At 47.0% G+C, this 13,369-nt stretch overlaps 4 protein-coding genes across 4 annotated transcripts; all 4 read right to left on the bottom strand.

The window, feature by feature from the left end:
• Positions 1-2,319: 2,319 nt before the first annotated feature.
• On the bottom strand, positions 2,320-4,717 carry P175DRAFT_0325434 (ankyrin repeat domain-containing DHHC palmitoyltransferase family protein). The gene is made up of 5 exons (XM_040892844.1): positions 3,880-4,717; positions 3,748-3,820; positions 3,432-3,696; positions 3,272-3,384; positions 2,320-3,217 (listed from the first exon to the last, which is right to left on the bottom strand). The coding sequence occupies exons 1-5, from the start codon at positions 4,654-4,656 to the stop codon at positions 2,568-2,570; spliced, it is 1,878 nt and encodes a 625-aa protein (XP_040750030.1). The 5' UTR covers positions 4,657-4,717; the 3' UTR covers positions 2,320-2,567.
• Positions 4,718-5,895: 1,178 nt separating this feature from the next.
• On the bottom strand, positions 5,896-6,660 carry P175DRAFT_0442168 (putative cyclin-dependent protein kinase complex component; the record flags this gene model as incomplete). Its single annotated transcript, XM_040894110.1, has 1 exon — positions 5,896-6,660. One exon carries the CDS (start codon positions 6,658-6,660, stop codon positions 5,896-5,898), a length of 765 nt encoding a protein of 254 aa, XP_040750031.1.
• Positions 6,661-7,685: 1,025 nt separating this feature from the next.
• Positions 7,686-8,861, bottom strand: P175DRAFT_0534385 (putative RNA binding protein; the record flags this gene model as incomplete). Its single annotated transcript, XM_040900138.1, has 1 exon — positions 7,686-8,861. One exon carries the CDS (start codon positions 8,859-8,861, stop codon positions 7,686-7,688), a length of 1,176 nt encoding a protein of 391 aa, XP_040750032.1.
• Positions 8,862-11,146: 2,285 nt separating this feature from the next.
• On the bottom strand, positions 11,147-12,908 carry P175DRAFT_0443309 (uncharacterized protein; the record flags this gene model as incomplete). The annotated part of the gene is made up of 4 exons (XM_040894175.1): positions 11,147-11,764; positions 11,817-12,299; positions 12,359-12,638; positions 12,727-12,908. 4 exons carry the CDS (start codon positions 12,906-12,908, stop codon positions 11,147-11,149), a joined length of 1,563 nt encoding a protein of 520 aa, XP_040750033.1.
• Between the last annotated feature and the right edge of the window lie 461 nt (positions 12,909-13,369).

Consider the following 13,369-nt stretch of genomic DNA (forward strand, 5'->3'; position numbering starts at 1 on the left):
GAGAAAAGAAATTACCGGAACATAAAATGGCACTCACTAATCAACAGTTCGCCAATAGTCTCCTGAGAGAGACAAAACAGTATCCATCAATCCATCAATACGGAGTCCTACGTAGGTAAGGTAGGTAGGTCGGTAGGTGGGAAAAAAATAGCGTGTTTGGGTGTCTCTGATAATCTGATCAGATAAAAATTTTCACTCGTTATCTGATGGCGCCATCCCACACTTGTTCCGCCTGCGATTGATATCCATCCATCCATCCGTCTTTCCGATTTTTCTTTCCTTTTTCTTTCTTTTTTTTTTTTTTTTCGTTCATTTTGTTCTTGGAGTAGATGCCAAGATGAGAAGAGTTTTTTTTTTGGTCTTTTCTTTGCTTTGCAATTTTCAATACAGGTACATACACTACATGTACAAGGTCCACAGTACTACTGTACCTATGTAGGTAGTAGGTATGTACTTTGTTGGTTGGATCTGCAGTCTACCAAGAGTGCCTTACCTGGTAGTTGGTACCATAATTAGTACGAGCACATATGCATACATATATATATATATATACAGTATATGGTTATGTCCTAAGTATTCAGATTTTCCCTTTCCGACAGTATCTACCCACCGAATGACTGTTTTACCGAGAATGAATCCTTTGGACTCAACTCGGAGAAAGCGGGACAGATTATCAGATTGATTAAGTAACTGATTGATTATTGATTGATAATTTGGCAGGCTCCACAATACCAAGCCCTTAGGAAATTAAATCCTGTTACGGCCCCTTCTTTAGAACATTAAGTTCGTCAGTCAACAATGTCGAGAGGCTGGGCTGCTTCAGTTCTCAGGAGTAAAGTAATCAGTCAGACCATACGGAGTACTGACTAGTTACTAGTAACTACTAGTAACTAGCCCGGCGACGGCAGGTCCTACCTCGCTCGGTACTCTCCTACAGTAAACTCTATGGAGACTTGAAACTACTCCTGCTCCTACGACCATGTAGTAGCACAACACAACACGCAGCAGAAGGAAATGTTCTCGGATCACTGGAAGTCAGTACAACCTCCACGTGCTTCCGAGATAGGTGGATAATAGTCCTCGTACCCTTACCCTAATCAATCAGAACCAGTCCTCTCTACGGAGCAGTTCAGTTACTCGTATGGGATCCCAACGGCACTCCAGCGTACATACACTACGTAAAAAAGGAAGCCCTGGTTGAGAGTCCAGAGCTAGATTATCATCCACATATCCACGGGTGGTTTCCGTGTTTCCACGTCTTGGCTGGTTTGGGTCCTAGGAATCCGAATCCTACTAGTGCTGCTCTGCACAGTAGTACATAGTACTAGTTTCCAAGTGTGGATGGATGCTGTGACTAAAGCGACTAGGGAAACACGTCACTTAGTAGTAGTTAGTTATCTAACTAACTATTACTTACGATAATACGGGGAGCACAACTACACTTACTTGCATTACGGCCTGCGACTGGAGTAGGACTAGCGGTAGTTATGTAGTGTGGTCCGTCTCATCTTATATTGGACTCGGTATGTCGAGTACGTACTGTACCATATACGTAGTGCTGCTATAACTACGGCTGAGTAGAGAGAGCGGGAGAGAGAGGTCTTCAGAAGTAAGTCTGTACTCTCTCTCTCTCTCTCTCTCTCTCTCTCTCTCTCTCTCTCATTGGTTGCTGGTAGTACGTTAGGTATGGAGTAGTAGTAGCAAAATAAAACTAGCCCTGTGCAGGCCAGGAAGAGTGAGAATTGAAATGAAAATACCACAATGGTAATACCGTTATCCTCCAGCTGCCGTAATAGCGATATCGGATCTTTCAAATCCCATCCCAGGTATATACATACATACATACATACATATATATATATACCAGAATATAGCACTACTCATCCATCTCACTTAACCACTGTTAAATTAGTAGTTTTAGTTCGCTAGCTTTGGTATACGGACGCTGCCTACCTTGAGACTTCAGATGCTGACTTGGGTAGTCAGTCAGATGTAACTGCAACGAGCAGCAAAGCAGTGATCTATAGTAGGAAAGTATATCTACCTTACCTAGTTGTCGGATCAGGAACAGGCACCAATATCGTCCTACTTGCTTCTCTCCTGCATCCTTTTGTTTGTGGTTGGATTCTAGAATATTGGCATGCATGCATGCATGCGTGGATGCACTGACTTTTGTCCTGTTTAGTACGCAGCTACCTGGCTACTTAGGGGCAGCAGCAGCAGCAGCCTACCTGTAGTACAAGTACATATGTACTCTAAATCCGTGCTGGTCGTTAGCTTTATTTTATTCATGTAGGACTTCATCTGGGGACACTGAGATTTGAATACATTCACCCAACATATCTCACATTCAAATTATGTTAATGCTAAATAATATCTACTGAACAACCAAGGTAGCTCGGTATGCAAACATTATACAGGAGAACTAGTCGTAACTAAACCGGACATAAATCGAGCTTCACCCGATATTCCATTATATCGCACTCGAAGACCAGCCCAAAAAATGGTAAAACAAAAAAAAAAAAAAACCACACCAAACCAAAATCTATTATCAGAGAAACCATAACTCAAACCATCTCTTCGTCGTTTGCCACGCTCCTATACCCACCGCCGCTGTGAATTCTCAATGGAGTCTCGTACATCCGGTGGTAGTTGACGACTTCACCACCAAGCATGGCAGACCCGGGCTCTCGTTTTCCAAACAATGGTGCTGAATCACACCAGAAATCCCGACAATTCGTAACAACGCCGCGTGAGAATGGGTTTTTGGGTCGCGCAGCCCGTGGGCCGTCCCGTAACCCGTCCCGCGCCGTTGCGAAGAATGCATCGATACCAAGAAGAGATGACCACTGTTTCAGGCAGCCTTTCCTCCGCCCGTGCGAGTGGCCACCGTGAGGTAACGCCGGATTTGGACCCTGGCCGGAAGCCGAGAGACCCGCCGCATCAAGAGAGGTTGTTCCCGCAGCGACAGCAGAGGCAAAAGCACGCGAGCTAGGGTAGCTTCGATCAATGGAATGCCCTCGCATGTTCTCGTACGTGGTCTGGTTCCGTGATATTTGAACCAATTGGACGGCGCAAAGCATGGTAACCCAGACCAGCTGGATAGAGGCCCAAAAATTAAGAAGTAGGGTAAAGGTGTCGCGAAGGACGAAATCACAGATCTGATCATTCAAGATGTTGCATTTCGGTTCAGCCGGGGCAGGCAAAATATTGATATCTGATCGTCTCGGTCAGGAGCCAAAATCGCATTTTAAGAGTTGATGGTACTCACAATTAAAGGTTAAGCGTAAAAATAGAATAATACTGATTTCCAAGCAGATAATGTACAGAACGAAATGGCGTAAGTTATTCGCACCAACACAATTGTCGATCCAGGGACAATGACTAAATCACTTAGTCTCATGACATTCAGCTGTGTAAAGGGAACTTACTGGTCGTGCTTCGAAACACATCGGACACAGCGTCGGCAATGCTTGCTGCGAAGTGGCTTCCGGACCATGCAATAAACACAAAAGTTCTCCTCGTCGAATTTCCACTGCTCAAACAGCTCCGCAATCACAGTTCTTTGTTGGTTTCTACTTCCAAGTTTCGGCACGTATCCAGGATCCGTGACCATCGCGAAGAAATAAAAGTAGGTCGTTAGGGAGAAGAGAACCGCGAAGCTAATATTCAGGATAGGAGACGAGGAATATGTTGCTAAATTGAGAAATCAGCATCCGATTTCGGGAAGATATATCAAAAACGTACCTGGAAGCACGTAAAGTAGATATCTGATAAATACCCAAAATAGTGAACCTGCAAAAACACCGGACAAGAAGGGCTAAAAATCGGTTCATCAGCAAAACTATTAGGGAAAACCGCTGCATGAGTCGAACAGACCGTTTTCTGCAGTACCCTATACTCCGATGGACCTTGACTCGCAGCCTTCTGGGCTACCCACTGCAACCCAAACACCGCCACAATCGCTAGCGGAATAGCGGCATATATCACCAAGTTGCTGAGGATCCATAGCACCACAAAGATCAAAAAGAAAGGCCATAGAAAGAAATATTTGGACATGATGTTCTTGTCTCGCACCCAGGAAGTCAAGCCCATGGGCAGAACCTTCTTGTTTCCATCGAAGCCGTAGCCACATTCATTCAGGGCACGGTACCAGACATGAGTTGTGTTCATCTCCTGCGCTACCGCAGCGGCTGTTTTGCCCTCCCTTGTCTTCGCAGACCGATCTGCACCGTATTCAAGAATTTTTTGAACACACGGTAACGACCCCTTAACTAAAGCCCAATGGAGAGGTGTGAGTCCACCATCATCGACGGCGTTTACGTTCGCACCCCATCGCAGGAATAAGTCCACGCAAGCGGGATACCCTTTGTAAGCCGCCCACATCAGACCTGTGTGGCCCTGCTGGTCGGTAACGTCCACCGGGATTTCTTGGTGTAGGAGGAGCACAAGCAGGAACGCATTTCCATCGATCGTAGCCAGATGAAGGATATTATACCCTTGGACGTCAGTAAGAAGGGGGTCGGCGCCGTTCCGGAGTAGTAGGTGGACGATATAATAATGGCATCGTTGAGCCGCCCACATCGCGGGAGTAGCAACTGACTCTCCTCCTTTGGCGTTCACGTCGGCTCCGTTATCTATCAGGAACTTGCACATCGCATACTGGTTGTTGATCGCGGCCCACTAGAAATAAGAATAATCAAGTCAGCACTCATTGCTCACTTCTCTCCTTCCCTTAAGAAAGGTGATACACACGTGCAATGGAGTAATTCCTTCCTCATCTCTGTGGTTGGCCGTAAACTTTTTGTCGTCAAACATCTTCTGCATGACTGGGATCTCCCCTATTCGGGCAATCTGCATGATATCTTCTCCTAGCGGAATTGAACCCTTGACTGGACTGCGCTCCGGTTTCAAAGTCTTCATTTCGACTGACACGTCTTCGTGAGCAATTTTCGGAGGTGTAGCGGCGCTTTTACCACTGGGTGCAGAAGGCGGACTCGAGCCTAGGCCAGCAGAGGTAGCACTGCTACCGGCCTGGGGCCCCGTCGCTGAAACCCCAGAGGACATGTTCGTCTCCGGTCTGGGGGGAATGCTTCGAGGGGAGAGACGATCGCGGGTTTAAAATAGTCTCCTGGATGAAGATGAGGGCGAAGAAAGAGAAAGCAGAGGCGTGGCAGCGATGCAAATACGGGGCGGAGGAACGTTCGGCGGTAACTAAGCAGACGACAGAGCCTAACTAAAGAAACATGGCGGAGAGTTCAGGAACAACCCAATTTTAAATGCAACAATGCTAAGACCCAACGGTTGCGACAATCAGAGGAAATATAAAAGGAGAGTAAAAAGGGGAGAAGAAAAAAAGACCAATGCCTGAACCTGACAAAGTGTTGAAAAGCCAGGCAAAACTGATCGATCAATTACGTTGCTTGACAATCGGAGCAGTCGGACACGCTACCTAGGTACAGCCACCCAGACACTTCTCCATCATCAATTGCGCCTCGGGAACTAGTGAATCTGCCAATGAAGAGCTTTATAATCTAAATTTAATTCTTTCAAGAGATCTACTGCGCCTGTTTCGGACGCTCGTGTGGGCAAGAAGATATCATCTCATTACTGAGCGGATTGAACACGAACCGAGTTTGGCGACTGGACAAATCTTTAGGCAGCCGCGTTGTTTTCGTAGGTATACCACAACAGCAAATCATTTTCGGGGTGAAGAATTAATGTGCATCGAAATACAGAGAGGTATCCAAAAAATAATCCGACAGTACAAAAACATGAGGAGGAGGAGGAGGAGCAATGAGCGCACTATTCGGACGCGAAAAATCTCCAAATGTGGAGCTCCAACGAGTTTCTTTTACCAATTCATCGAACACGCTGATCCTGGGTAGTGTGTTCTTAGGTCTGGCTCTGATTGGACTTACCCCCTAGAGCTATGTTCCATTGCAAAAGCCTGGCTTGGTCGACGAGCATCTGATTGTCCACACGTAACTCAAAATCTGCGAGAAAGCAGAAGCTGATCTCCAGCCTCGACAGCTCCCGTTCGGTCACTCCTCCAACTTTGGCAACCCGACTATGGGAATAGCTGAGATCCTCCAGTGTCTTCATCGCCACGCGCAGGCTGGCGAGTACGAGACGATGCATGTTCTTCCGGTTTACGGATATAATTCCATCAATGCCAGCCATTCTGGTGAGATACAGGCTTGCAGCAAGATAGACGGCGGTAGACATCGGACAGTAGCGATGGAGCCGCAGCAAGTACTCTTTAATGGGTATGGGTGGTTCTCGCTTGGAGAGAAATCTCTTGGTCAGGACAGACTGTTGCATCACATCGCGACCTAGGTCATCGTCGCTTGCTGGCGTGAAATGCAATTCCGTAATTCTCGTCGGTGTTTCCTCCCCACTCGATATGCCGTCTCCCCCTCTGTCTCCGCGGAGAGCACCAGGTCCTTGGGAACTCCGCCTCTGCGCTGCAAGTTTATCAATGGTGACGCACAAGAGTTCCAGAGCCGTATCGGGAGAAACGTCAAATACGTCGGTTGTGAAGTCGATGCTGGGGTCGAGTTCCGCATCCTTGGGGGGGGGAACTAACCCCGATGCCTGTTGGGTATCCGCATTTTCAGGCAGGTCCTGAGGTCTATCCACGGCCTCCCCACCGTTCATTGCGAAAAGTAGCAACCAATCGGCAGAGTAAAGCTAATGATGCGAAACGCACACCTATACCTATAGGTGGATAGAGGCCTCTTGGGTGAGAGGGGCATGGTCGGACTATGCCCTGAGTATGAATATATTTTTCCCGTACAGTCTAAACCCGAGCGAGTTAAAAATGTCTCGCACACCGATAGACAGGGGATGAAAAGAGGAAGAAGAAGCGAGAAGCGATGGGAGACTGAGAAATTTAAGCGGGGAGGGAACGATAAGCAAATTAACCGCGGGTGAAGAAGGGACTAAAGGATCCAATTCATCAAAGTACAGAATTTCGTCGGTAGGTAGCTGATATATTAGGCAAACTAATAGAATCGAATCTTGTTAGCGCTCCCATCCACGGATTTTCATTGAACAATACCCACAGTTGGGCTATATAGGAGCACCTGGTCGAGAGATGTCTTTCAAGAAACGGAGAAACCCTTTTGTAGGAGACAGATATGCTGGAACAGCCTAATAGAATCAAACCACCGACACCACCTCATTTTACCAAGGTCATGGTGGATGATGCTGAAGACAAGCAAGTAATCTGATGACTTGAACTCGAGTCGAAGTGGTTGATCGGGCATTCTTTCGCCCGACGCTTCTTTCAGCCAAGCTCCCAGGCCTCATTCTATCCTTCTCTCTTCCACTCTCTGGAATCTACCTCCATGTCTTTAGAACCCATGACTACACAACCACAATCTTTCATTGCTTGAGTTTACTAACTAAAAGGGATTGATTATTGAACACCTGTTTAGATACCAGATCACGTTATTCGTGCCATTTTGACAGATATAGCCCGAAATTAATGTCAAGACTCCAACCAGACAAGACACACCTTTCCATCCCACCATCCAACTAAAACAAGGACCAAAGAAATTCTATGAATGAAAGACTTCTAGAGAAATGAGAAAAGAAGACAAACGAAGCAAATGAAACAAATGAAATGCAATCTACAATGGGAGAGCCCGCTAAAGCAATAGAGCTTGGGTTTGCTTTTATCAGCAGCGACAGCTATATCGTCGAAACCGTCTTCGGCGGAGCGTAATTTCATCTTCAGAGATGAACCCCCGGGCATGGTTTGCTCGACGCTTCTGCCGCGAACGAGAGTGTGTCACAAAGTTGTAAAGAAAGTTTCCCCGGCTTCCTCGTCTCCGAGCCGCGGCATGAATGCGCTCCTCTGCTTCTGAAAGTTCACGGTTTCCGTCCCGGATGATTCTCGCGCGCGGTCGAACGTTCTCTGATCTACGGCTGCTATGTTTATTTGCTCTGTCGGTATCTGCTAGTCGGCTAGGCCATGGAGACCTGGCTCTCCAGTATGCTGTCCTGCTTGGCGATAATGACCGAAGACTCGCCCTGTCACTGATATCGGAGGTGGCCGCCGTTGTTCGACCGAAAATATCACGGCGTATTTGCCCTTGAACTTCACGACTGTCGGGCTGGCGAATCCCATGTCGCCCACGCGGTCGGTTTCTACTTTCTTCATACTCGACCTCCTGTGAAAAGCGAACTTGTCGACCCGAGCTCCTGCTGCGCTCCCTACTGCGGTTTGGAGACTGGCGAACCTCCGCGGTCCGCGCTGGGCTTTGGCGTGGTTTCCGCCGGATTGGCTCACGCTCAACAACCGGTGTCCGCTCCCGTGGCGGTCTAGGACCTTTTGGTCGCTCTAATGAACGCGGCTCTCTTGCATCTTCCATGGTTATCGCTGTGTCTCTGTGGAAGCTGAGAGATCTTGACCGTGGAGAAATGGAGCGAATCCGTGGGGAGGGCGACCGCGTTCTCTCACTCCGGGGCCAAACATGTCGTATCTCGCCAGGAGAATCTACCACAAACAAACGTGGAGATGCCCGGCGGCCTCTTGGCTCCCGCTCAGTGATGTCCATGTCCTCTTCGGACACTGTCGCCTGTCTCATGAATGGCAAGTACATTCTGAACGGTTGACTCCGAGTTGGCGATGATCGCAGCCTCCACAGGTTACTCAAGCTCCTCCTTGAGCTCAAGGGCTCCCTTGTCTCGATCATGCGGTATGTCGGCGAGTCCAGCTCCTCGGAATCCCTGGGCAACACATACCGTGGGTGGTACAATTCGTCTTGCTCTTGAGTATCGTTACGCTTGCATGTTGTCCGCATGCCACCGTACACATATCGGCGAATAATCTTTCTCCTTCGAATCTCCATTGAAAATACGTTCGTGTAGGTCTCGAAAAGTCAGAGCACCCTTTATCTCGCAACTTCGTGAAGTGTCGCAGGATCGGTCAAGTCCACACGATGGCAAGGAAGGATAGGATATCTGATAAGCACACGAACAGTCTCGGTAGGTGGGATGGGCCTCGAGTTTAAATATATGACAAATCCAGGTGCTTGTCCAGGTCGAATATGAAACACTTCCTCTCTGTCTCTTCTTTCTCTTTCGAAAGCGTGCAATACTCGAACAAAGGGCTAACAACAAAAGGAAACAAAGACTCCACATAATAGAAGCTAACAAAAATGAAGAATCCCTTGATCTATTTGACTTGTGGTGACGGAGAATCCCCAGTGAAATATATCATGAATGAAGAACATGTGGTCGAAGTCATGGGTCCAAAGCGCCTGATGGGGAATCTGTATAGAGGCGCTGTAAGAACCTGAAACTTTTCTTTCAGGGCTCTCAACAACGTTGTGGAGCCGGGAGAACAAGAAGCAGAAAGAAAGACAATACAAATTCCTTGAAGGCTTGCTTCACTTCAAAGCCAAACAAAGATTCCTAAGGATGTTGAAAGATACAAAGAGGATGCCTACCCATTTTATAAACCAACCCTGTATAGTGGTAGGAATGAGAGAGAGAAAGAAAAGAACCCTTCCAACACCCCCCCCCCCTCTCCCTCCTTCTTTTGAGCACGCGAAATTCCCAGTGACAATCCAAGTTGGATTCTACCTTACCAGAAAAAAATAAAAAAGAAAATAAAAAAAAAACCTGGCGGGTACCGGCCTGACCTCATCGGATATCCCACCCAACCACTACAACCTACCTAGGTAGACCTCCTCGTGCATACCTATACAATACCACTTACTATCTGGAAGGAAGAACACCAAGTAGAATAAAAGAATAAAAGAATAAAAGAAAAAAAAAAAAGGCCTTAGCTCTATCATCCTACATTGTCTACCCACTAACTAACTACCCTTTCAAGCCACCACTTCTACTTCTAACAAGAAACTTCAAGAATGACCTACCAACCTCCCCTAGCTCAGCAGCTCTATTCATTTACCTCCTGGACAGGACGCATGAACGATCACAGATAGCTAGATGGGGCCATATGCTCTGGAGGGATGATGATGCATGGCTGCTTGTAGAATGAGTTTAGTCACATTTGTATTGTATTAGTTGCTCTAGTGTAGGGTGAAGTTATTGTGTAGAAGCGCGAGTCAGCTGGGCATTAACAAAGAGAGAGAGAGAGTGTGTGTATATGTGTGTGTATGGGTGTGGGTGTGGGTGTGTGTGGGTATGTGTATGGTCTCGGGAATAAAGAGACATGTGACATACAAAAGAGATTGGGGGGGGGGGGGGGAGAGAGAGGAAGGAGGCGTATGAACAACAATGGGTGAATGTGGAATATAAAGATCGTCTCTAACAATAATGCAGGGACAAAGGCACGGAAAGAAATGTGAGGATGTAGAATACTGTAGATGATTGGAGGGGAAAGTTCCTCCTAGGTAGTTAGTAGTATACTTAGGTGCTTATATTTATTGGACTTGGGTGAACGTTAACAAAGCAAGAGTTGGATGGATCTGGTGAGGCTGTGGCTGTGTAGATTGCCTTGTTGAAGATTCCAGAAGATTTCGGGGCCTTTGTTGGATGGAAACCTCTTAACTATATAGTATATATACTAATGTGATGGAACCCGAGATTGCCACAGTCTTGTATGTCAAATGCCTTTTAGTAAGTATATTGACTTTGGATGGGAAATAAATAAATAATCGTACTGTAGAGTGTACTGTATATACATTGTGATATCTTTTATAACTGTCTATATTTCGCTCACAACAGCCTCTCAGAAAATCCCATTGCTAGCAGGGAAACAACTAATTCATAAGAAACAGACAGAATAGAGCTTGGATATTAAAGAATTCATTCCTTCCCAGAGCTACATCGTCACCAAGTATTATAATAAAATTGCTTGGCCACCATCAAGCCGCTTGGTGGCACCAGCCCCATCTATCGAATCAGACATGAGGTTTCTTCTTGTTGGTCTCGTACAGCATGGAGAGCTATGTGTCTCAATACCTTCACTCAGATCAGGCATCACAATACTTTCCTTAGTGCTAGAGTGGATGGTCGGGCTGTCATATTGCATAGCAGAGTAACTAAACGGATCATACTAGCCACTCAATACGTTTTTGGGGAGTGCAAGGCAGAATTGGCAAGATATCCCTAGCGATTTGATTCAAAAACATGAAGTCAAGACGCGGTATACAGCCCTTGATTCCTATCCCCACTTCTCTAGAAACTTCTCTCGGGCTTTGTCCCGTTGATAGACAGTGTCGTGGTTAAGCCTTTCGATCCCTTTCTGGATGCGGCTCAACTTGGACTCGAGCTCTACGAGGCTCTTCTCGTGCTCCACACTTGAGAGTGAGGTCGTAAACTGAGAATCTGCCTCCAAGGAGGAGGTAAGAAGTCGGGTTGCCTTGTCTGTTGGAAGTAACTCAGCCACTAGCGGCGAATCACTGGCAATACCATAACTCCGTAACCCATCTAGCATGTGTTGCCGTTCCTGGCGGAGAGTGCTGACACCCCCGTCGCTTTCTTCGGACTGAAATACAGCCTCAAGCGACAGGCCTATACGGCGTAAGACGTTGCTTAGAGCCTCGGATTCAGGGAAGGGGCCAGCCCGCTTCCCGCCCTGGGGCGCCGCAAGTAATTGTTGGGTAGAATATCTTCTCATGGTCTCCCGGCGTGAAGCTGTCGACTCCAGAGTCTGATCGCCGATTTCCGATCGATAGGCAGAAACAAAGGCTTCAAAAGCAGCACAGAATGATTCACGGTCCTGTAAAATCGTAGTAAGGCTTTCCGTTGAAGCTGTCATGTCTGTTACCGCCTCCAAAATCTGCCTCCAAAATCAGTGACAAGGTCAAAAGAAGACCCGGTGGGGAACCTACATAGTCTAGCTTCTGATGGGAGGCAATGCGCAGTTGACCATGGTGATTCTGGAGCTCCCTGAGGATAGGCTCAACGAATTGTTGTTGCGTGGACATCTCAGCCAAAACATCAATCTCTGGGTAAAGAGATTCTAGTTCTACCTCAAGACCAGAAATCGCATCATTCTCCTGGTCTGTTAATGCATCCGAGGTGGCCTGGCGACTGTCTAGGGCCTTCTCAAGATATAGTCGGTCAAGTCGGTAGTATATCTCTTCCGCGACATATTGGGCAAGAGTCGCACTCAATTCGGATGTTCGCTTCACAATCGAAGCATCATTATCAGAGGACTTTACTCCTGCCGCAAGCCTCTCCATATCTGCGAGGATCTTGTCGTTATCTTTCAACCGCGTCGTCAAAGTGGACAATATCCCCTTCCCATCCATCGTGGATTTTTCGCATTCATTTTTCAGGTTGATCTCCAATTCATGGGCCAAATCGCTTGACTATATGCACATTCTTAGCATTGTACCCAAACAAGTGCAGCCATGAGAGAAAGCCATACCGCAGCGGCCGTATTTTGTCTCTCTGCTTCATGTTTCCGCCGTAGGCGTTCAGCCTCCCGATTCTGTCTTGACTCCCGTTCCTCGTCCCGTTTGAGCCGTCGATTCAGAATATCGTATTGTGAAGTTAAAATATCCGTTTGTCTTTGGATTTCTGCCGTCGACGCATTCAGAGAGTCAATCGCTTTTTGTATGTCTTCGTCCAGAAATGGTCGCGTTGCATCGAGATCCGCGCGGGGGAGGATACGAGCCAGAGCACCAGAGCTTTCAAGCTTAGAGTATCTGGGAGGGAATTCGCTAAGTTAGCCTTTTGTTCAACCTAGCATACATCTACACTAGGCGTTTAGGAAAGCAAGGAAGGAAGGCTCACAGTGAAAGCTCCTCGTACGACAGCAGCGTGTTCGAGTCAAGATGCTCCTTCACCCATTCTGCATTCTTGGCGTTGTTGGGGTCGGTGTAAAAAGCTGCCGTGATCTCATCGCGCTTAGCTGGAATGTTCCTTTCTTTAAGGGCGGTCATAAGGACTTGTGCTGGATCTTGTGCGGATTCCATAGTTTTTATTATGGCCTCGGACTTCTCGAGGTTGCTTGGTGTACATAAAGAGAAAGGTGAGGGACAAAGTTTGAGAGATTCATCCTTTGATCTTCTCGATATGCACGGGGTCCCCTTGGCAAGCTCAATATTGCGCAACCGCGATTTTCCGAAACAATTGCTGGAAAGAAACCTCTAGTTGAGAATTCCCCGGTTCAAATCGATATTATGCTGCTTCAACCTGGAGTACGTAGTAGGTGGACGTGTTGACGAGCTTTAATGGGGACTGCGTCTTACCCAAATCTGTCTCATCTTCTAAACAACACTGATCTAGTCTAATTGCTATGCTATAATTATCATCGCTATAATTTGCTAATTTGTGATAGGAATATATTGCGCCCAAAGATCAGATCCTGTAGTGACTCAAAAGGAAAAAAAAACTCGCTTCTCTCGGAGAACACACCAAAACACATACATAGAAC

Source organism: Aspergillus ochraceoroseus (genome assembly GCF_002846915.1).
Source record: "Aspergillus ochraceoroseus IBT 24754 chromosome Unknown P175scaffold_7, whole genome shotgun sequence".
NCBI lineage: Eukaryota > Fungi > Ascomycota > Eurotiomycetes > Eurotiales > Aspergillaceae > Aspergillus > Aspergillus ochraceoroseus.